The sequence below is a fragment of the Ranitomeya imitator genome, chromosome 1 (assembly GCF_032444005.1).
Source record: "Ranitomeya imitator isolate aRanImi1 chromosome 1, aRanImi1.pri, whole genome shotgun sequence".
NCBI lineage: Eukaryota > Metazoa > Chordata > Amphibia > Anura > Dendrobatidae > Ranitomeya > Ranitomeya imitator.
The window spans coordinates 108,225,895-108,247,890 of NC_091282.1; the positions used below are offsets into that span (position 1 = coordinate 108,225,895).

Consider the following 21,996-nt stretch of genomic DNA (forward strand, 5'->3'; position numbering starts at 1 on the left):
AGATATAGCACCAAATGCTGGGCGCTCTGTAACCTTTCCCCCACTACTGATTGTCAGCTTTCTGTGTGCTCTGTGCATAGGCAGAAAGTTGTCAATCATTGATAGGACAAAGTTATGCAGAGCTCATGAATATGAAGGACTACATGGGAATTTTCCCAAATCAACAACTTTATCCGAGAATTGCCTTTTTTTATAAATTAAAGCTAATATTTTACATTACTAGAGGTTTCATCATACTGCCACAACAGTCTAATTCTGCCTAGAAATGATCATTTCTGCCTTAAAGGCAGTCTGTCACCCCTAAACTGTATTTTATATGTGCTATACAGTATTGTAGACATCTCGGCCCCTATAACAACCCTACTAGCAGGGTACCTGTTACTGGTATGGCGCCTGAGAAAATAACTTAGAATCCAGATGTAAATGTGGAGGCTTCAGTGCAGCTTTTCCATGGCCGAGAGTGTACGCCTCCTCATTTGGACACTGGAGCCCTTCCCCTGCTTCTGATTGACCATGCTCGCTTTCAGAGCAACCATGCTGCCGGTGTGTTTGTGGTCGCACTCACATGCACGCAATGGCCTGGCGTGTTCTCCTCCTTGTGTTTTGCCTTCTGATGTTGCTCTCTACGCTAATACACCCGGAAGTGCAGTGAGCGTCATCATGAGACCAGGAAGAGAATGCGCGTGCACAGCAGCACATGCGCCGGCAGCATTCAGAAAGTGTTTGCTATGGGAAACGCGCACAGTCAATCAGAAGCTGGTATTGTGCCCCAATATGTAAATGACAAGGCGTAAGCTGCACTATAGTCTTGGCCATGCCAAGGGAGCACCGAAGCCTCCTCCTTTGCTTATGAATTGAAAGTTATTTTCTCCGGCACCGTACAGATACACTGCTAGTGTGGGTGCTATAGGGGCTAAGTCTCCTACAGCACTGTATAGTCCTTTTTTATATGCAATTTGGGGATGACAGACTCCCTTTAAGTGTGTAACTGCACTTTCAGAAAAAACGTTGACCTATTATAGCAACGTGTCAGAAGTTTTCATCAGTAGCGGTCCAGTTGCTGACAATTGCTAAATTGGAGGAGCAGAAGGATTCTAGTTAGAGTTCTGAACTCCACGGTAATTGAAGATGGACTTTATAATGCGACCATCTTCACCTTCTGAGATCACAATAAAGCCAAGTGCTCCTGCTCCTTCTTTTTATTACTCAGTGGAGGTCTCGGCACTCTCTGGTCCCCCACTAATGAACACTTCTAACATCAAGAGTCCTCTAAAAGTGCGTTTACTCCTTAAGGAATCCTGTGTTCACTATATGGCTTTGTGTAGTACTGGTGATCAGTAGTGGATTACTTTTTATTTTTTGTACATTTCACAACAAGATCTACTTCTTCTTTTTCTTATCCAGAATTAGCTTGCTTCTCACTATAGCTTTCATGACCTGTTAGAAGTATAGAAATCTGCCATGGTGAACAGTGACTCCATTAGTGGTTAAAAGTTTACAATTTGCTGTGAATCCTCCAGCCGTGTGAGGTTCATGTTGGAGGAGACAGACGTTTGACAATCCGCAGGTCGGGGAACAGGCATAATTATGTAACAATGCTTATTCCAGTGTTGGATAGCTTTCCAGAAGTGTTTGCTTCATTGCCATTTTCCTTTGATGTATTGATTTAATAAAGCTATCCTCAGTTAGTTTTGTCATTAACGGTTTTCAGATTTGTCTAAATTCTTTCTTGCCTGCTGTTTATGGGCTTCATAATTTAACAAAAAAAAATGAGCATAATTCTATGATTTGGAATAGCAGGGTAGATCAGTCTGTAGGGATTCCATGTTCTTTAGGCAACATTTGATTTTTCCTTGAATTATAGTTTGGGTCTCAAAATTTCAGGGATGGGATTTCCAAATGTGAAAGAACTGGCAGTCTGATAACATCCCATTATATGATATATTTCCTGCATGGTTTGTATTTGTCACTGAATTGCTTAAAATGGCAACTGACTACTTCATCCATTGCTTTGCTGTCTGTTCACAACATAAATCATGTCTCTGCAAATATTAATGTATCTTTGCCGTTTTTCTTTTTAAGATGTCTACAGTGTGTCCCCTCTTGGAAGTCCAGTTTCCCCCCTCTCCTTGTCTTCGGACCCATCCTCCAGAGATTCCTCTCCCAGTCGGGATTCTTCAATCTCATCCTTCAGCCCAAGGCAACCGATCATCATTCAGAGTTCTGGCAAAAAATTTGGCTTCACTCTGCAAGCGATCAGAGTGTTTGTTGGTGACAGCGATGTTTACACGGTGCACCATATTGTCTGGGTAAGACATCACCGAGATGTTGTTCTTGTTTTTTTTGTTTTTTTTTTTCTTTCTAACAATTTTTCTTCTGTAAAATATATATTTTTAATACAGTTCATCAGTGTTTGTTTGCCTTTTTTTGCATACTATTTTTTTTATCTTTTACATAGAGTGTTGAAGAAGGAAGTCCAGCCTATCAAGCTGGTCTCAAAGCCGGAGATCTTATTACTCATATAAATGATGAGCCAGTTCATGGCCTTGTTCACACAGAAGTCATAGAGCTTCTACTTAAGGTAAGTTTTAGAGTTTCCTTCCCCTTGGCAGCGAGGGTTGTAAATCACCCATGGTTTGTGCACTGTTTAAAAAGTTTTTTAGAAAGTTTAGTTGTTTGTTGCAGCCTTCTGGTGCCAACAAATCCCCCCCAAAAGTCCAATATAAATCATTTACAGGAACAGGATGTAAAAAAAGAAAGAAGGCAAAAGTAAATAAGACAAACGTAGACTGTTTCTAAGCTAGAGAACATGTTTGTCTGCCTTTTTGATACAGGGCTGTGTAAATATTGCATGTATGGAGACCTCCTAAATCTTGCCGTTTCCTCATAGAGTGGAAGCAAGGTGGCGATAACAACAACACCATTTGAGAATACATCAATAAAAACCGGCCCCGCTCGGAGAAACAGCTACCGAAGCCGGATGGTGAGACGTAATAAGAAAACCAAGAAGAAGGAAAATATCGAAAGGTTGGTTATAGACAGTTTACATCTGATAAGACTCCACGAATATTGTGTTATTACCATAAATCAATTTTTATGGTCTGCCGTAAAAATCTCACAGGAGCAATAATATAGTGTTTGATCCGTTGTAGAATTGCAACACTTCTATATATATATTAATAAAAAAAATCTATATATTTTAATATTTGTTATTGTTATTTTGAATTGGAGACACATCTGTGATTAGCAGACATCAGATATTCAGGGGTTCTTCATCTAAACCCATTTTACTGATCTGAGTTCTTCAATATCTCATATTATACATCAGTACTAAATGTGGGATTTAAGTCTCGTCTCTTCCTGATAATGGCATGTAAAAATATGAAGTTGTCAAGGTATGTGTGCTAAGAGAGGACTTTTCACCACATTTTTCACTTTGAGCTTTATGCATGATGTTATAGTGGCTGCAGAGGTGTCAAATAATTCCATAACTGAGAGGAGAAATTATTAAAAAAATAATAATTTTATTCTGCTCTGCAGCCACTGTTATATTGTGTGTCCAGTTTAATATGATTTTTTTTTTAAAAAAGGTAATAGCTCTTTGTTAAGGGTTTTGTTACTGTCACGGAAAAAAGTGGGTGCATCACTCAGGCTTGCGATATATATGTGATAGTAGGGTCTAAGTGCTGGGACTCCAGGATCTTTCTCAGTTTTTGCGCAGCTATCAGCTGTGAAGGGAGTGCACAGAGTCCAAGATTAGCTATGGAGTGGTAGAAAAATGGTATCGCTGCAGTCAGACAGCAGCACAGAAGTTCAGTTCCATTCCTGTTTTTTTATTGGTGCACAAAATCAGTGCAAAGCATATATTTCCTGGTACAAAGCGAAATGAACCCCTGCTCAGCTGAGAACTGAATAGAAATCAGCTCCTTGACTATAAAGGTGGATTATTACCAACCATCCGAGAAAGAAATACAAAGGGCGCGTGTTGTCTCACACCAGTAGCACCAACTGGAAGCTCAAAGTCCTCAAAAACAGAGTCTTTTGAACAGACACCTTGTGTCCTTTTAATTTTCTTCAGTCTAAAGTGCATACGTTGATCCTATTTCTAAACCCAGCAATTAATGAGCCCGATTTGTGGTCTGATGGAGAACCACAGAGAAGACCAGGCCAGAAAGAGCAGGACGGGCCCCGAAACCAATACTGCCTATCATTCCAAAAAAATCCACTCCTTAAAGTTACCAAAGACTTTAGAAAACTATACTCTGCTAGATATTGCCAGCTTTCTTGGGTTTCTAACTCTCCCATCTTTTCCTGGATGATCTATATGTTTCTTGGAGCTTAGTATATAAGTGAATGAAATCTTAGGGAAATTTAGCAATCTCAAACCTCTTATCCTTGTTAGGGGGGGGGGGAAGTGGTTGAAAAGTGAGTGCTATCAATATACGGTAAGTTGTAGGAAACATCCAAGGCAGTAAAAAATATGTCTGTGTTTATTGTAAGACAAAACTTTTTGTAGTTGGTCTGACTTCATCTGGCACCTAAAAGAACAAGTCGGGCAGACTTCAAAACATGTTGTTTGACGGGAAATATGCAGTTCTTCCCTGGATGTTCCCTACAAGTTATACTAACAGCGTTCACTTTCCATCAACTTTTATGGGTGTTTTTTGTTTTTCCATAATGATCTAAATCTGGAGCCATTTGGTTTGGCTCAGCAGGAGGAGTCCTCAGGGTTGTGCTGGTCTTAAGTAGGTGAGTGCCACAGCTGTATAGTTATTCCGTAACACTTTTATTTTTATGGCTTCACACTATGAAGTGGCCGATGCTTGTTAAGTCACATCTTGTCTTGTCAATATCCCCAACAGCTACTGCTGCTCCATCATTCTAAAGGCCCCAATACACATTAGATGGCTGTCCCACTGGCTGTCACTCCCATACACAGGATCGCTTGTTCTGCTGAGCCATCCTGTGTTCTCTGTGTCTAGTGACAGTTTATATCTGGGAGACAAAAAGATCGTCAGTCTGAAACCAGATGTTCCCCGAAAAAAATGAAGAGGTCCATAAGTTTAAAAAATACATGACAATAATCTATAATCATAAAACAACAAAAATGGCAATATATATATATATATATATATATATATATATATATATATATATATATATATATACAGTACAGACCAAAAGTCTGGACATACCTTCTCATTTAAAGATTTTTCTGTATTTTCATGACTATGAAAATTGTACATTCACACTGAAGGCATCAAAACTATGAATTAACACATGTGGAATTATATACTTAACAAAAAAGTGTGAAACAACTGAAAATATGTCTTATATTCTATTTTTTTTTTTTTTTTTTTTAATTTATGGATCTCTTCATTTTTTTCAGGGAACCCATAACCCGTAAAAGGTTAATATATTGTATTTAGAAGTGCCATGCTTTGATATTAACGTGGACACGCTTGTTGATGACAAAATCAAACGTGCCACATCGATATTTCCCCCGACAGTCAATAGTCTTGGGCTCCTGTACACATTAGGCTGTTGGTTAAACCCATCAATATCGTCCGGTTTGGCCGACCTTAGTCTAATGTTTACAGGAGAACTTTAGGATGAGTGATGGTATGTCCTAGCGATATGTATCAGTTTCTCTGACGTGAAAAGTTCTTTAATGTGTTTTACTGTAGCTATTTTCCATGTGTACTTGCCAATACTCATTTTTTAAGTTCTTTTCTCAGGAGGAGGTCTTTTTTCAAAAAACTGGCAAAGCAGCCGTCTCCTCTGCTCCACACAAGTCGAAGCTTTTCCTGTTTAAACAGGTCACTGTCATCTGGTGAAAGTCTGCCTGCATCACCCACTCACAGCCTATCGCCAAGGTCACCTACACCGAGCTGTCGCTCCACTCCAGACTTCCCATCTGGTGAGTTACTTAGAGACCAAAGTGTTGGCTTAGATCTAATCAAATGTGTAAAAGTTGTGGTTCTTGAGGCTATGTTCATACCTAGGAAAGGGGCTGCGGGTTCTCCCGCGGGTTTTCCCGCAGCGGATTTGATAAATCTGCAGGGCAAACCTGCTGCGGTTATCCCTGCAGAATCATGATATACTCACCCTCTGACGTCCCGATCTCCTTGGCGCTGCAGGCGGCGGTCCGGTTCCAAAGATGCTGTGCGAGAAGGACCTTCGTGACGTCACGGTCATGTGACCGCGACGTCAGCGCAGGTCCTGGTCGCATAGCAAACCTGAGACCGGACGGCCGCGTGCAGCGCTGAGGAGATCAGGACGTCAGAGGGTGAGTATATCATGATTTTTTATTTTAATTCTTTTTTTTTCACACAAATATGGTTCCCGGGGCCTGGAGGAGAGTCTCCTCTCCTCCACCCCGGTACCACCCGCACATTATCCGCTTACTTCCCACATGGTGGGCACAGCGGATCAATGCATTCCTATGGGTGCAGAATCGCTGCGATTCTGCACAAAGAAGTGACATGCTGCGGGTTGTAAACCGCTGCGTTCCCGCGCGGTTTTTCCCGCAGCATGTGCACAGCGGTTTGCGGTTTCCATAGGGTTTACATGTTACTGTAAACGCAATGGAAACTGCAGCTGACCCGCAGCGGCAAAATCGCCGCGCGCGGTAAAAACCGCAGTGTGTGAACATGGCCTTAAAGCTGGTCGGACATATGTAAAGCTTAGTTTGGTCTGGTTCCTTGGTTTGCATAGATACTGAACAGGTTTTTATCAACAATTTTAATTGTATATTTGACGAAGAATGCTCTCTCAACAAGAAGTAGGCACCCATAACATAATGTGTAGCTTACATTCACATTTATGAAGGTTATTGAATTAGTTTTGAGAAGGTTTTGTGCATGTGGTTTTAGATGGAATATTTGTATTATTTACATTAATTATTGTTAATTATGTTCTTTTTTCTTAGGCACTAATTCTTCACAGAGCAGTTCTCCAAGTTCTAGTGCTCCAAATTCTCCAGCAGGGTCTGGACATATTAGGCCAAGCACTCTTCATGGTTTGGGCCCCAAGCTGGGAGGACAGAGGTATAGGTCTGGAAGACGTAAATCTGCTGGAAGTATTCCTTTGTCACCACTTGCAAGAACACCTTCGCCAACTCCTCAGCCACCTTCCCCACAACGATCTCCTTCTCCTCTACATGGCCATACAGTGGGGAACTCAAAGACTTCAACCACTTTTCCTGCAAAAATGCATTCTCCACCCACCATTGTTAGGCATGTTGTTAGGCCCAAGAGTGCTGAACCTCCAAGGTCTCCACTTTTAAAAAGAGTGCAGTCTGAGGAAAAACTCTCCCCATCATACTGCTGTGAAAAGAAGCACTTGTGTCCTCGTAAGCACAATTTAGAAGTAACCAAGGAAGAAGATCATAAGCAATCCTTACAACGTGAGCTAACATTGCAATGTCTGGAGGCGAACACATGTGATATCTCTGGATCAACAAGAGTCAGGCCCGTTGAGCAAGGTTGTTTGAAGCGTCCTGTATCACGGAAACTCGGCAGACAGGAGTCCTTGGATGAGCTTGATAAAGAGAAACTAAAGGTCAAATTAGTTATGAAGAAAAAAGATGTATCGGAAAGACAAGACTTCCTTCTAAAACAGAACCTAATACAAGATTTGCATTGCGAAATGGGAATCCTAGCTTCAGATGTAGAGAAGGAAGAAAAAGCGCATCAAAGTCTTCTGAAGAGATCAAACTTATCTGAGAATAAATTTCCTGTTTATGAACCTCGCTCTGGAGGTATTACATTTAAAGACACTCATTGCAAGAATGGAAATCCTCGGCCAAACGGTGACTGTATGTCTATGGATACCCCTTCATTTTGTCATGGGTCACCTCTTGCTGAAAGCGCCCATGTATCTTATGAACTTAAGAAGGCTCCTACGTCATGCTCTCTGCAAGAAAAACCTACCCATCCTTCAGAGAAGTTTGTGAAGGAGGACAATTTAGATAAGGCGTCTCCAACAAACATTGAATATTTTCGGAAGAAAAAATCATTTGACGAGAAAGATGGCAGCCTGTGTCAAGTCTTAAAATCTAAAATGATTCCGGTCTCTCATGAATGTATGCAAACAAAACCTGGGCATATTCAGACAGAATCATTGAGCCTGCTAGATAACAGGACTTCGAATGGTCAGAGCAATTCTCTCTCTTTTGCTTCCTTAAAAACGTGTAACAGTAGATGTGAAAGCAATGTAGAAAAATCATCCATTATAGCTACAGAGGCCCCCGTTCGGAAAAGCCCTTCTGAATACAAACTCGAAACAAGGGCTGTATCTTCCTTGAAGCCTATCGAAGGCACATTAGACATAGCATTACTATCAGGACCAAAGGTTACAAAAGCAGAGTGTGATGATATCTGTAATAATGCTGTTAAACCTGATGATCAAAGCCGAAATTCAAGGAATGAGATTGTAGACAATGGAAATTTATTGTTGTTTCCGAAAACCAACTCTAATTACTCAAATATTCATACTGGACACAAGAGACCTATTAGAGAGAATCAGAGTGAGAGTCTACATGCTGAATGTCACACTGTTAAGATTCATCAGAACAAAGAGTCATCGGGCCCAGGATCAAAGAAAAACAGTGTAGACGTGACTAATGCAGTCGAAAGTCAAAGGATAAGCACATTGCAACCAATATTGAAGTGTCCAGTGACAGAAGGATTGTCTTTTTCTGTGAAAGCGAATAGACAAGAGATGGCAACTCAGGATATGTCCTCTGTCAAGTGCTCACTGGAGCAAACACATAGTACATCATACTCTGAAAGGACTTGTACATTCAGAGAGTCCTCTGAGAATACTCGTGCTATGAGCCTGACACAATCTAGGAACTCCGAAAAGTACATTTCAGCGCTTGGCTGTATAGAGGAAAGAAATCAACAGGCGTCTGTTCCCCAGATAGACTCTAATAATCACATATCTGTGCTAAAGAATGTTGACTCTTCTCTTTTAGTTGAACTTGGGCCTGCTAACAAAACGTCAAATGCACAAGCTAAGTCCACCGACTTAAACTGCAATAGCCAATGTATAAAGCATCAAGATGCATCGCAAAAAAGCACTGTGGAAAGCAAAGGGAAAAATTATGCCGAAGGTCCAATTTTCAAAAATGTGACCTCCTGTTCTAATATTCTACACACACCTCTCTCTTTGAATGTTAAATCCATAACCAGTATTAAAAACCTCACAACTGTTAAAGAGGAGCAGGCTTCTGCACAGCCGAAGCTTGTCAGCTGCCTCAACAAGTCAAAGCTGTTACCAGAATCTAAAGTAGATTCTCTGAGGCCATCACTCCCTGATAAAATCGCTTCCACGCCAAAGCCTAATTCAAAGCTGCCTATGGAGACAGGTAGTCAAAAGGTTCAACAATCTGAATGCTCAATAAAAGCAATTACTGGCTTAAATGTTGAAGTTGACAGCCTTACCCCTGGCAAAGTTACCACTAAAACAGAAACCAGTACCACATCCACTTCTCCCATTAACCAAGTAAACACAAAGGCCACCACCAATGTGTCCACCTCTAAGCTGTGTTTTGACAAGGAGCCTTCAGTTTGTTCTGAAACACCGGCCACCGTAAACCTTAAAGAATGTTCTGCAAAATCACATCTTAAAGAAAAAACAAATGCAAATCAAAAATTAAATCGACTGATGTCTGCCAAATCCTATGTCCAAAGTAAACCGGAAGTAGCAGAACTTAAAGTTTCTTTAGCAGTTAATCATCAAGATAGTAAAAGCACTGAAGCACTTTATGTCCATAGCGACAAAGGTAAAATTAAGATTACTTCTGTTACAAATCAAGATACTAGAGTGGTGACTGTGGAGAAAAGTAAGCCTAGCATTTCTCAAAACTTAGGGAAAGAAGGAGACCTAAAAAAGACCCTGCTTGATGCCAATAACATCAGCATTATTTCTTCATCCAAAGCCGCATGTCCAGATGTCTCCATAAGTAAAACGCACTTAATGATGAGTGGTTGTAAGGAGAAAAGCGATCAAATTCCTAACTTGAATCCTGGAAATGTCAAGGTTAAGAAGGAAGCCCAGATGTCCTCAAGTAAAACTTGTGCTGCCTTACGGGAGGGCAATGTTTCCAATAAATCTGTCGCTGATAAGCAATCCTGTGTCCTTACAAATACTACAGCCCCGGTCACAACGCGGAGAGATCCATCATCATCTCCAAGCAAAAAGACTGTTGCGAAAAACATGCCGAAGCCACCAGCCGCATCTTTGGAGAATTCGAGTAGCCTTTCTTCAGACTTCAAGGGACAAAAAAGAGGAAAGGATACAATTCCACAGAATAGTCCTCACAAAAAGACATAATCTGCCAGCACCTTCACCTAGACCTCTTTACTGTAGTAGCTGCTAATCTGAAACGTCTTTCAAAACCAGCACTGTGTAGTGTTTCCATATCTATTTGTAACCCGTTTGATAATCCAGTTAGTAGTTTGTTCCAAACTTTCAGTCCCAGCTTGAGAGGTTTTCCAGTTCCGGATGCAGTTACGAACAGAACGACGTACCTAGTCAGTAGAAAGGGAAAGGGCTATGGGGGAAAAGGTCTGTAATTTACACTGTAGTATGTTGTGTTGAATGTCGAATGTACAGTTTGCTGCTCAATTCTACTGTTTACTTTCTTAAAAAATGAGAAAAAAAAAACACAAATTAAGATTTGCATTTTTTTTTTGTTTCTGGAGCTACAAAACTCTGAGAAGAACAAAACCAACAAGTGATGACTACGATTAACTGTGGTGTTTATAGCAATCTTCGAAAGAATTAACTTAGTCTTCAACTCATTGATTAGTTGGTTATCTATGGTTATCCTGTTTAAGCGTCCAACGATGCCCTGCAGTCTTCTCATTACGAGGCCTAGTGATAGGGATAGAAGTATGCTCACGGGTCCTACAATAATGCTGGACTGTTAACAGACCCTTGTTGTGCCAAATAGTTGATATTTCCAATGATGACCTCATCTCGCTGGTCAGTATCGCGCATCGTATGGCTTTGTGACTCCATTCTCTGTGTAGTCCATACTGTATTCTCACCTAGAGCCTTTTTGTAGCCGTATACACAGCACATCGCTACTATTATCAAAGCACTGATCCTTCATGTAGAAAATCGATTCTCGTTCTATTGTCAACCTCCATTTCACAAGTGCAAATATCTTAACCTTTTGTGGGGATTAAAAAAAAAGACATTTTGTTGCAGTTCTTGAATGTATATATTTCTGTTTACTACATAGGCTTGAAAGGGAATCGTGTTTTGCTACCTAAGATCATTTTTTTTCTTTGTGGGTGTTAACGTGTAGCCGAGGGCCTTACAATGTAGAGGTTTAGCATTCTCATGTTTGTTTGTTTTTTTTGTAAGTGCATTAAATAGCTCCATACATTTCATAGCATCTCATATTTCTGTATTATAAATATGTGAATATTGTAAAATAAAGGGGGTTTTGTGTAACACGGGGCCATGTTAGAGCTATTTGGTGCTTGGAGGGTAACTTTCTTTTTTTTTTTTCGGAAAGCCTTATTTATATTTTATATACACACTCCCCGCAACATGTATTTGTTAATCCATGGCCATAGAATGCGGAACTTAACCCTAAGATGACCTAAGATAAATGCACGAAGGGTGACTCTTACTCAGTGACAGCGCTCAGCTAGCGTCCATATCACATAATGTATAGTTGCTACAATATTACAGCGATTTCAGAATACAGGTCCTACTGGTTGAGGAAGGGCGGTGTTGACTGTCAACAGTAAACCAATCGGAAATAGTTGGGATCCTCTGAAATCCCGGACCTCCGCAAGAGACCTTGGCATATCGTCCTTTTCTAGGCAGACAGGCACTTCCGCTTTAAACTTATCAGAAGTAAATGCCTAGTATTGAGATTAACCAAAATAGACCCCTGGTTTCCACCCAGGACCATCTGTCTCTGGTGGAGCTGCTGCACAAGTTACCTATTAAAGTATAGTTTTCAGTACCCGCTTCTCTGCATGTCTCCATGCGTGGCACAGAGCACTCTAATTAGAAGCATTCTGCATTGTGATGTTCTTTTAGTATTCCTCCTGGGATTGCAAAAATAAGGGTATGTTCACACATTGCGTTTTTGCAGCAATTTTTTTTTTTTTTTTTTTTGCTGTGTTAGCAAGCACATGTGAATGAGATTACAAAAATCTCATGCACAAGCTTGTATTTTTTTCCTTCTGTTATTTTGAGTTGCTGGGTCTTTATTTTTTTTCCCTACTCTAATGAATGGGGGGGGGGGAACGCAAGTATGAAGCAGGGAAAAATATGTGAATCTAAGAAGCGTTTTTCCTGCCAATGCTTAGTTTTTGCTACAGAAAAAAAAAAGTTGCAAAAATGCCTAGTGTAAACATACGCTAAAGTCGGGGGATACACACCACTCTGATAAAGGTCACAAGGCCAAATAATCGCTGTATGCTGCTGCTACGTCTCCGCTTAATGCAAGTGAATGGGGTCATATTGCATTTTGCAGAGTACCTTGATCATTACAAGCGACTTGCTTGTGGCGGTACAATGTGAACTCCCCTCTCTTGCACAATGCTGTTCTATAGCAGTGGCATGCAGCGAGCTTTGGTCACACAGCCCCTGCCTGAGGTTCATCTGGGCATTACATGAATTATTCTAGGCTGTCCTTAGAAAGCATTACAATGTCAACATTCGGTGTCAGAATTGTAAGGACACATTAACAAGGGGAATCTTTGAGTGCAGTTGTCGATTTTTGAATACATTTCCAGCAGAAATAACAAAAGAATTGCATAATGGTTAATTCTCAAAATAAAAAAAAAAAGTTATTTCATGGAAAATACGTTTTTGCAAAAAATACGATATATTGGGAAAACTGCTGAAATAAAAAATGAGACTAAAAAAAGTTGTAGAATTTCCATAAATCAGACTCCTCCTTACTTGCTTTCTGCAGTAACGACCATGATTGTGCAGTAGGTTGTCTAAACCAGGGGTCCCCAACTCCAGTCCTCAAGGCCCACCAACATGTCATGTTTTCAGGATTTCCTTAGGCTATATTCACACTTTGCGGATTTTGCTGCGGATCCGCAGCGGATTTGACCGCTGCGGATCCGCAGCAGTTTCCCATGAGTTTACATTTCAATGTAAACCTATGGGAAACAAAAAACGCTGTGCACATGCTGCAGAAAAATCCGCGCGGAAACGCTGCGGATTACATTCCGCAGCATGTCACTTCTTTTCTGCGGATTTTCAGCTGCTCCAATAGAAAACTGCAGTTGAAAATCCGCAGAAGAAAACGCAGTAAAAACCGCGATAAATCCGCAGTAAAAACCGCGATGGGTTTTCACTGCGGATTTTGCAATTCCGCTGCGGAAAAATCCGCAGTGGAATCTGCAAAGTGTGCACATAGCCTTAGTCTTGCCCAGGTAATAATTGCATCACCTGTGCAATGCAAAAGAAATCCTGAAAACATGACCTGTTGGTGGGCCTTGAGGACTGGAGTTGGGGACCCCTGGTTTAGACAGTCTGTACGCACTCACATGCGCAAGGGACGATCAGTAGTACGATTCTTCTGTGCGGATATGCCGTCGTTGTTCTCGGCAGCATATCTTGTTTACACAGGATGATGTGCTGCCCAGAACGATGATTTTTAATCAAAGTTAAAAATCAGTTCACTCAACGATCTAGCGTTTGCTCGTTCGTTGAATGAGCGGTGGCCTGTTTATGCTGCAAGTTTATCGGAAAAAGAGCGTTCCTACGAGCGCTCATTCCCTGATAATCGGCACAGTGTGACTGCACCCATTGTAGCAGCTTCAGATCACTGTTTGCTGTTCAGCAATATGCTACACCGATATGTTTGATGCTTACAATCGTCCAGACGAAACTTTTTACCATCAGCTCGGCAATCTTCACATTAGTCAAACATCCATTAACATTAAGATACATGAACCTGTTTTTCTTGGTGCATTTAATTGCTCTTGCCACTCCCTTGAATAAGCAATGCAGAGCACTAAGAATAAGATATGAAGCTTGCAGCGTTAGTGGCAAATCTCTGAAATACCAAATATTACAGCACCCGCCCATCGCACACTGAGACGCTGTTTATTTTTGCCTTTTGAGTTCCCCTCATCCCCTTGTTGGTTCAGTGTTTACAGCTGTCTGTGTTGTGGAGTCGATTCTCACATCCGTCAAACATTTTGTAGTCTTAAAGTACCCGGTGTGTTCACGTTCCTACTCGTCTGTATGTGTTAACCTTACTACTGATGTCCGATATTTGTGTACTGATTAGTCCCTTCTATGTAACTAAGATCTGTGCTCCTTTTCTAGTCTTTTCTGCTGTAGAAATACCAGCTTAGTATCTGTGCAATAAAGTGTTTGTTGTCTTAACTTTATATAAAACAAAGTACACAAGTAAAAAAAAAAACCCACAACTTTATGAATGTTGTATTTGTTGTATACTGGACAAGTATTTATACTTCAGCTGCAATGCGTACGATTGAAATAAAAAGTCGGCATGAAGGCTGAGGCTGTATGGTTTGTCCCTTTATTTCTCTATTAAAGCTAAAAAAAAGGGGGGGGCGGAATTTATCATCAGAAAATGAATTAGATTTTTGTGTTAAATGCATTCTATGAACTCTATTTTTGGCAATGCATAAAAATAAGTGTGTGTGTATATATATATATATATATATATATATATATATATATATATATATATATATATATATATATATATTTCACCATCTGTATTAAGAAGGAAAAAAGTTGCAGTTCTCACTCTGGCCATTGGGGCAATTGTAGACTCATACTTCCTGTTACTTCAGGAAATCCACACACACATTAGCAGCACTAGACTGACTTAAACCCTATGTTTTGTATTGAAGCATGTAATGAGCAAGTGAAAGGGTCACAGTGATATGTGCCATCTGCTGTGCATAGAGATGTTACTTGTCATTGTCATCCTGCCTGTGATAATGACTGCTGAAAAGAATTCTCTAAACAAACAAAAAAAAGAAAACACAGGAAGTATAAGCCCAAAATATAAATATCCCCAGTGACCAGTGTGAAAGCTGTAACTTTCTATAATTCTTTTTTTTTAATACAGATGGTGGTTGATCTATATAATGTCACATATCATAAGTGACCCTTGGACATGCTTAGATGCTTCAAACCAAAACATAGGGTCAGAGTAGGTCTATTTCTGCTAATGAACATGTGAATTTCCTTAAGTAAGTAGGAGTCTAGAATTGCCCCAGTGGCCAATGTGAAAATTGAAATATATAATTTATTTTTATTTTTTTTTACAAAAACCTGATATAAAAGGAACCCGTCACCATAAAAATACAGTCCAATGTGCAGGCACCATGGTATACAGCAGGCAGAGCTGAGTAGATTAATAGATCATTGCGTTTAATCATTTACAATTGTGGCCTTTCTGGAGTTTATAGTCCAGTGGGCGGTCCTATCAGTGGCTGACAGTCATCTCTGCAGGCACACCTGTACAAGAAAGCGGTCAGTCACTGATAGGACCGCCCACTAGGCTAAAATCACAGAAAGAGCAGAGGATTAAAACACAGATTATACTGAATGTTTTCTTACAAAACTATATATCAATCTGGTCAGCTCCTCCTCCAAGTCTAGTGATTTTAGAGGGGATTCTCTATTTTTTCCTTTCAAGGCTGCAAATGAAAATAGGTTGGAAAATAGGGTCCCACTATCCTTTTCCAATTATCTTTTGCTATAGTTGAAGTATGTTTTCTTCCATATTGACTTCCAATGTTCTTTTTTTTATCTGTTTCTCTACAAAACCATCTAAGGTCTGAATTCTTCCCCTTGTTACAGGCTTCAGCTTCTTTTATTTGTTTTCCGATCCATCATAGTACAGATCTGCATCTTAGGATTTGCTCCTATGTATAAGCACTAAGATGCCTTGAAGTCCGTGCATGGAATGTTTTTTTCTGTTCAGCAGTAGTAGAATAATGATAATCAAGAAGGAAAAGAAAGTTAAAGGGGTTGACCACAGGATGGCTGATAACTTGTTGACTAGTGGGGGAATGAATGGAATGGGGTCGCGTAGTGCACACTACTTCTCCATTCTAGCAAGGACAAAAAGTCCCCCATGCTGCTAATTAATGTGGTACTCATATATTCCTACAAACTACGGAAGCATACGCCAAATAAGATTAAAAAAACAGTAAATTTTATTAATTACATACATATAAACAAATGGAGAAAACAATACAAAAAAACTGCCACTACAGAATCATGTCTACAATATAGAGTATAGCCATATATAGGGTATTAGCTACCCCAAAGAGATGATATATCCATACATTGTATCATTACAAATTATTAACACCCGGAACTACATATTCCATCTCAAATGCAAAGTGCATACCAAAAGTATTCAAGTTACCAGGTGTGTATCACACAATAGTCACAAATATAGATACCATCACTCAATGGACGCCAAGTAATTATATGCAAGCCCAAAGCCTATAGTACTATAAAAGTCCCAAGATGGCGGTACAATTTCTAGATGAGTAATATATATAAAATAGCCAAGTGGCAGTAATTATAAATGCATAAAAAACTCTCTATTATATTAAGCAAAAGTGTAGATACGCAGAGATCATGCCGTCCCAAAATCGGGACCAAAACGAGTGTAAAGTGCCAAGTGATCAGAACAACTAACCGCCAATATCAGCAAAATAACATAGTGTGGCTAATAAAAAAGCGCTCAAATAGAGCAGTAATACATGACCTGTAATAGCAGCACAGACCCCGACGCACGTTTCGCGTTTAGCTTCTTCCTATGGGGGAGTTCAGTATGTGTGCAAGATGTTACAAAGCGTCCTTAAATACCTTAAAAATCAGTGGTGGCAGCGGCATGTGTGCGGCGCTTCCGTTGTCTAAAACCGGAAGTGATGTCAGCACAGACCGGCGTCCCACGTCACAAGTCCGCCTCCCACACCGACGCGTCAGAGGAGGAGGCGGCACAAGCGGCGAAATGGACGCGTCGCTATGGAGACCCACCAGCCGGGGACTCGGGAAGCGCACACCGCTGATGTGAGAGGGGAAGGCGGGGAATAGGCCGTAATTACTCTAATACGGTTACAGGAGGAAAAAGATGCCGCATACCTATATAAAAGAGTGAACTTCAAATAGACAATCGGACATTAAAGATTACTTAATAAGAAGTGTGTAAAAAGCAAGGTTACTCAATAAGATAGATATAACCACTTTTAGTGTAAAATAGAGAACCGAACAATTTAGAACCCTATATAACCTAATAAAGAGCACTCTATTAGCGTCCAGTGAGTGATAAGTGAGATAATCACATATATATGAAATACAATGTAAAGAACAATATAGAAATATATTACAATAGATTTTGTTACACAACAATATATTACAAAAATATTAAAACGAAGAAAAGAGTGTAATATCCCACAATATTCAAAAAAGATGGATGGGCAATCTCTTCCATATTCCCGGACCATCGCCAAGAATATCCATAAGTTCCTCCCAACATGTTGACCTTCCAGAGAGAAGATATATCCAATCAATCACTCTTCAGATATAAGAGACCACTCCAGTATCAAAGAATAAGGACGTGCAAAATAATACTAGAAAAATGAACAAAAAACTATTAGACAGAAATTAAAACACAAAAATTAAAAGCAAACATAATTAAAAACACCTAACACTTAATAAAAAGCGGAAAAGAGTAAATATGCTACCATATACTTAAAGAAAAGAAGCGAAGCTCAGGATCTCGTTCAGCCCATAGGGCTGTACCGAGTTTATCTTAGAGATCCATCTCGCTTCCAACTGGGCTAAGTTTTTACGCCAATCCCCACCCCTCTGACCAATTCGAACCCTGTCAATGCCAATAACCTTTAAAAGTTTAGCATTGCACTCATGCTTTGTTCTAAAATGCCTTGGTACAGGTTTCAGTGTTGAGATGTCTTCAACATCTTTAGAGTTAGTAATATCCCTAAAGTGTTCTCTTACCCGTATTTTCAGAGGTCTTGACGTCAGGCCCACATAGATTTTCCTGCACGGACAGGTGGCATAATAGATTACACCAACACTATTACACGTAATATGTTGGGTGATTCTGTAGGTCTGGGTTCCATCGCTAGATAGAAACTCGCTGGCTCGAGACATATTAGGGCAGGCTATACAGTCATTGCAGGGGAAGAAACCCCATTTGGGGCCCTTTGATCCAAAAGCTTTTTCTGGGGTTTGACCCTCATGGTAGCTATGAACTAATAAGTCTTTTAGATTTTTTGCTCTTCTATATGTAATTGAAGGCTGGTTATTCAAATATTTGTCAAGTGTTTTGTCCATTTTTAGCATGGGCCAATATTTTTCCAATGCTTGTTTCATAGCTGGACCTTTGTCACTAAATGTCGATATGAATCTCACCACTTGATCTGATGACTCTTTAGGTTTTATTTGAAGTAGATCTTCTCTCCTAGCCCGAATTGCTCTTTTTTTTCCTCTTAATGCTGCGCTTGGAATAGCCTCTATTCTCAAATCTTCTAGCCAAAGCATCCGCTTCTTCGTTAAATGACTCCTCGCTGGAACATATTCTCTTAATCCTCAAAAACTGACCTGTTGGTATACCATTTATCAGTGATCTAGGATGGGCTGATGTTGCATGCAATAATGAGTTCACAGCAGTATCTTTCCGAAAGACATTTGTCTCTATATAGTCATTAATACCTTTTTTCACCATGACATCCAAAAATTCAAGATTCTTCTGGCTATACTTGCATGTGAGTTTTACATTAATCCTATTGTTGTTGAGGATTGCCAGGAAAGAGAGAAGGTCCTGTTCTGAGCCCTGCCAAATCAGAAAAATGTCATCAATGAAACGTACCCAGAACAGGACCTTCTCTATAAAATCAACAGACCTAGTGAAGAAGATGGTTCTCTCCCATAGGCCTAAAAATAAATTTGCGTATGAGGGGGCAAATGACGCCCCCATAGCAGTGCCCTGGCTTTGCAAGTAGATGGTTTCTTTGAAAATGAAAAAATTATGTGTCAAGGCAAATTCAAGAAGAGAAATCAGGAAACAAACAAAATCAGTACTATAATCAGTCATAGAAAGAAAAGTTTTAACTGCCTGGATTCCATCTTTGTGCTGGATGGAGGTGTAGAGGGATTCTACATCTAGTGTTACAAACCACATGTCCTCCTCCATTGGTATACCCTCTACTTTAGTTAAAAAGTCTCCAGTGTCTCTGATGTAAGATGGTAAAGTATGCACTAGTGGTTTAAGATGAAATTCCAGGTACTTACCAATTGTCTCACAAAGGCTACCATTGCCGGATACAATTGGACGCCCAGGTGGATTGTTCAAATTTTTGTGGATTTTTGGTAAGAAATAGATACACGCCATCTTTGGATAAATAGGTATCAAATTGTCTCTGATTTGTTTCGTGATAATTCCATTTTGAAAAGCTTCTTCTAGTATCTCCTGTAAATCACCAACAAATTTAGAAGTCGGATTAAAGGTTAACCTTTTATAGTGAGCCGAATCCCTCAGTTGTCTCAGAGCCTCTTTCTCATATAAACCAACAGGCAAAACCACCACATTCCCTCCTTTGTCGGCCGATTTTATGACTATTCCCCTCAAGTCTCTTAGTTCTTTCAAAGCTTTTCTCTGACACCAAGACAAATTGTCACTATATATCTTAGGTGAGATTTTGTGAAATTCAGTAGTCACCATTTTAACGAAAAGCTCGATATTGGGATAAAGATTCATAGGAGGGAATTTTTTAGGAATGGGAGGTACAAATTTGTTTATACTCACTGTGGGTTCTTGTTCATTACTAAGCTCCTCAAGAGTTGCAATGGCCTCTAATTCCCTTTCACTCCAAACTTCGCCCAGATTCTGTTTTTCATGGAGCTTTTTTAGGACGAGTTTGCGTGCAAATAGATTTAAATCTTTCAACGCTGAGAAAAAATCAAATGAAGCGGTAGGTGAAAAATTCAGGCCTAAACTCAATACCTCCACCTGTGCCTCAGTCAATTTGTGATCAGACAAATTTATTACCTGTAGCCCAGATGTGGATGGGCCATTTCTACGTTTCTCCTTTCTTTTATAATTGTGTCCTCTTCTTTGATTTGTATTACCTCTTAAATTATAGAACCGATTGCCAACAGTCCCATCATTGTCCTCCTCTCTAGATGACATAGATGAAAAGGAAGAGCTCCTCGTCATCTCATGATTCCTTGTAACAGCAGTTTGCCATCTATACACTCCATTTCGCCGCTTGTGCCGCCTCCTCCTCTGACGCGTCGGTGTGGGAGGCGGACTTGTGACGTGGGACGCCGGTCTGTGCTGACATCACTTCCGGTTTTAGACAACGGAAGCGCCGCACACATGCCGCTGCCACCACTGATTTTTAAGGTATTTAACCCCTTCCCGACCTTTGACACATACGCTGCGTCATGAAAGTCGGTGCCATTCCGACCCATGACGCAGCATATGCGTCATGGAAAGATCGCGTCCCTGCAGGCCGGGTGAAAGGGTTAACTCCCATTTCACCCGATCTGCAGGGACAGGGGGAGTGGTAGTTTAGCTCAGGGGGGGTGGCTTCACCCCCTCGTGGCTACGATCGCTCTGATTGGCTGTTGAAAGTGAAATTGCCAATCAGCGATTTGTAATATTTCACCTAAAAAAATGGTGAAATATTACAATCCAGCCATGGCCGATGCTGCAATATCATCGGCCATGGCTGGACACACTAATGTGCACCCACCCCACCCCTCCGATCGCCCCCTCCAGCCCCCCGATCTGTGGTCTGCTCCCCTCGGTCCTGTGCTCCGCTCCCCCGTCCTCCTGCCCGCTCCCCCCGTGCTCCAATCACACCCCCCGTGCTCCAAACAAACCCCCCCGCACTCCGATCCCACCCCCCTCACAGCGATCCCCCCCCCCGCACAGCGATCCACCCCCCGTGTTCCGATCCACCCCCCCGTGCTCCGACGCCCCCCCCCGTGCCCTGATCTCCCCCCCCTTATACTTACCTGGCCTCCCGGGGACCGTCCGTCTTCTTTCCTGGGCGCCGCCATCTTCAAAAATGGCGGGCGCATGTGCAGTGCGCCCGCCGAATCTGCCGGCCGGCAGATTCGTTCCAGAGTGAATTTTGATCACTGAGATAAAACCTTCAAAATTAAAAAAAAAAAAGTAAATGACCCCCCCCCCTTTGTCACCCCCATAGGTAGGGACAATAAAAATAATATTTTATTTTTTTTTTCCACTAAGGTTGGGGTAAGAACTAGGGGTAGGGGTAGGGTTAGGGTTAGGGTTTCGGTATGTGCACACATATTCTGGTCCTCTGCGGATTTTTCCGCTGCGGATTTGATAAATCCGCAGTGCTAAACCGCTGCGGATTTATGGCAGATTTACCATGTTTTTTCTGCGCATTTCAATGCGGTTTTACAACAGCGATTTTCTATTTGAGCAGTTGTAAAACTGCTGCGGAATCCGTAGAAAGAAGTGACATGCTGCGGAATGTAAACCGCTGCGTTTCCGTGCAGTTTTTCTGCAGCATGTGTACAGCGATTTTTGTTTTCCATAGGTTTGCATTGAACTGTAAACTCATGGGAAACTGCTGCGGATCCGCAGCGTTTTCCGCAGTGTGTGCACATACCTTTAGAATTAGGCCATGTGCACACGGTGCGGATTTGGCTGCGGATCCGCAGCAGTGTTCCATCAGGTTTACAGTACCATGTAAACCTATGGAAAGCCAAATCCGCTGTGCCCATGGTGCGGAAAATACCGCACGGGAACGCTGCGTTGTATTTTCCGCAGCATGTCAATTCATTGTGCGGATTCCGCAGCGTTTTACACCTGTTCCTCAATAGGAATCCGCAGGTGAAATCCGGACAAAAAACACTGGCAATCCGCGGTAAATCCGCAGGTAAAACGCAGTGCCTTTTACCCGCGGATTTTTCAAAAATGGTGCTGAAAAATCT

General features: G+C 41.0%; 2 protein-coding genes across 7 annotated transcripts in view; one reads left to right on the plus strand and one right to left on the minus strand.

Moving 5' to 3' along the window:
- The window catches only part of MAST4 (microtubule associated serine/threonine kinase family member 4), a 716,609-nt gene extending 703,805 nt beyond the window's left edge, over positions 1-12,804 (plus strand). For all 6 annotated transcript variants that reach the window (XM_069749605.1, XM_069749612.1, XM_069749636.1 and 3 more), the window contains 5 exons: positions 2,083-2,309; positions 2,459-2,581; positions 2,891-3,027; positions 5,739-5,920; positions 6,932-12,804. In XM_069749605.1, the coding sequence (XP_069605706.1) occupies positions 2,083-2,309; positions 2,459-2,581; positions 2,891-3,027; positions 5,739-5,920; positions 6,932-10,341 (4,079 nt within the window). In that variant the 3' untranslated portion in view covers positions 10,342-12,804. The remainder of the gene's footprint in view (positions 1-2,082; positions 2,310-2,458; positions 2,582-2,890; positions 3,028-5,738; positions 5,921-6,931) is intronic.
- Positions 12,805-18,484: 5,680 nt separating this feature from the next.
- On the minus strand, positions 18,485-20,533 carry LOC138649314 (uncharacterized). The gene is made up of 3 exons (XM_069740008.1): positions 19,829-20,533; positions 19,315-19,492; positions 18,485-18,624 (listed from the first exon to the last, which is right to left on the minus strand). Exons 1-3 carry the CDS (start codon positions 20,237-20,239, stop codon positions 18,485-18,487), a joined length of 729 nt encoding a protein of 242 aa, XP_069596109.1. The 5' UTR covers positions 20,240-20,533.
- Positions 20,534-21,996: the final 1,463 nt, after the last annotated feature.

Excerpts from the sequence above, each read along its gene's own strand:
- LOC138649314 (XM_069740008.1), bottom strand. The coding sequence starts at position 20,239 with ATGACGAGGAGCTCTTCCTTTTCATCTATGTCATCTAGAGAGGAGGAC. Across the intron at positions 19,493-19,828 it reads GTAATGAACAAGAACCCACA|GAGATACTAGAAGAAGCTTT; the intron begins GTGAGTATAAAC and ends GGTGATTTACAG. Across the intron at positions 18,625-19,314 it reads TAGCCTTTGTGAGACAATTG|GTCAGTTTTTGAGGATTAAG; the intron begins GTAAGTACCTGG and ends GTATACCAACAG.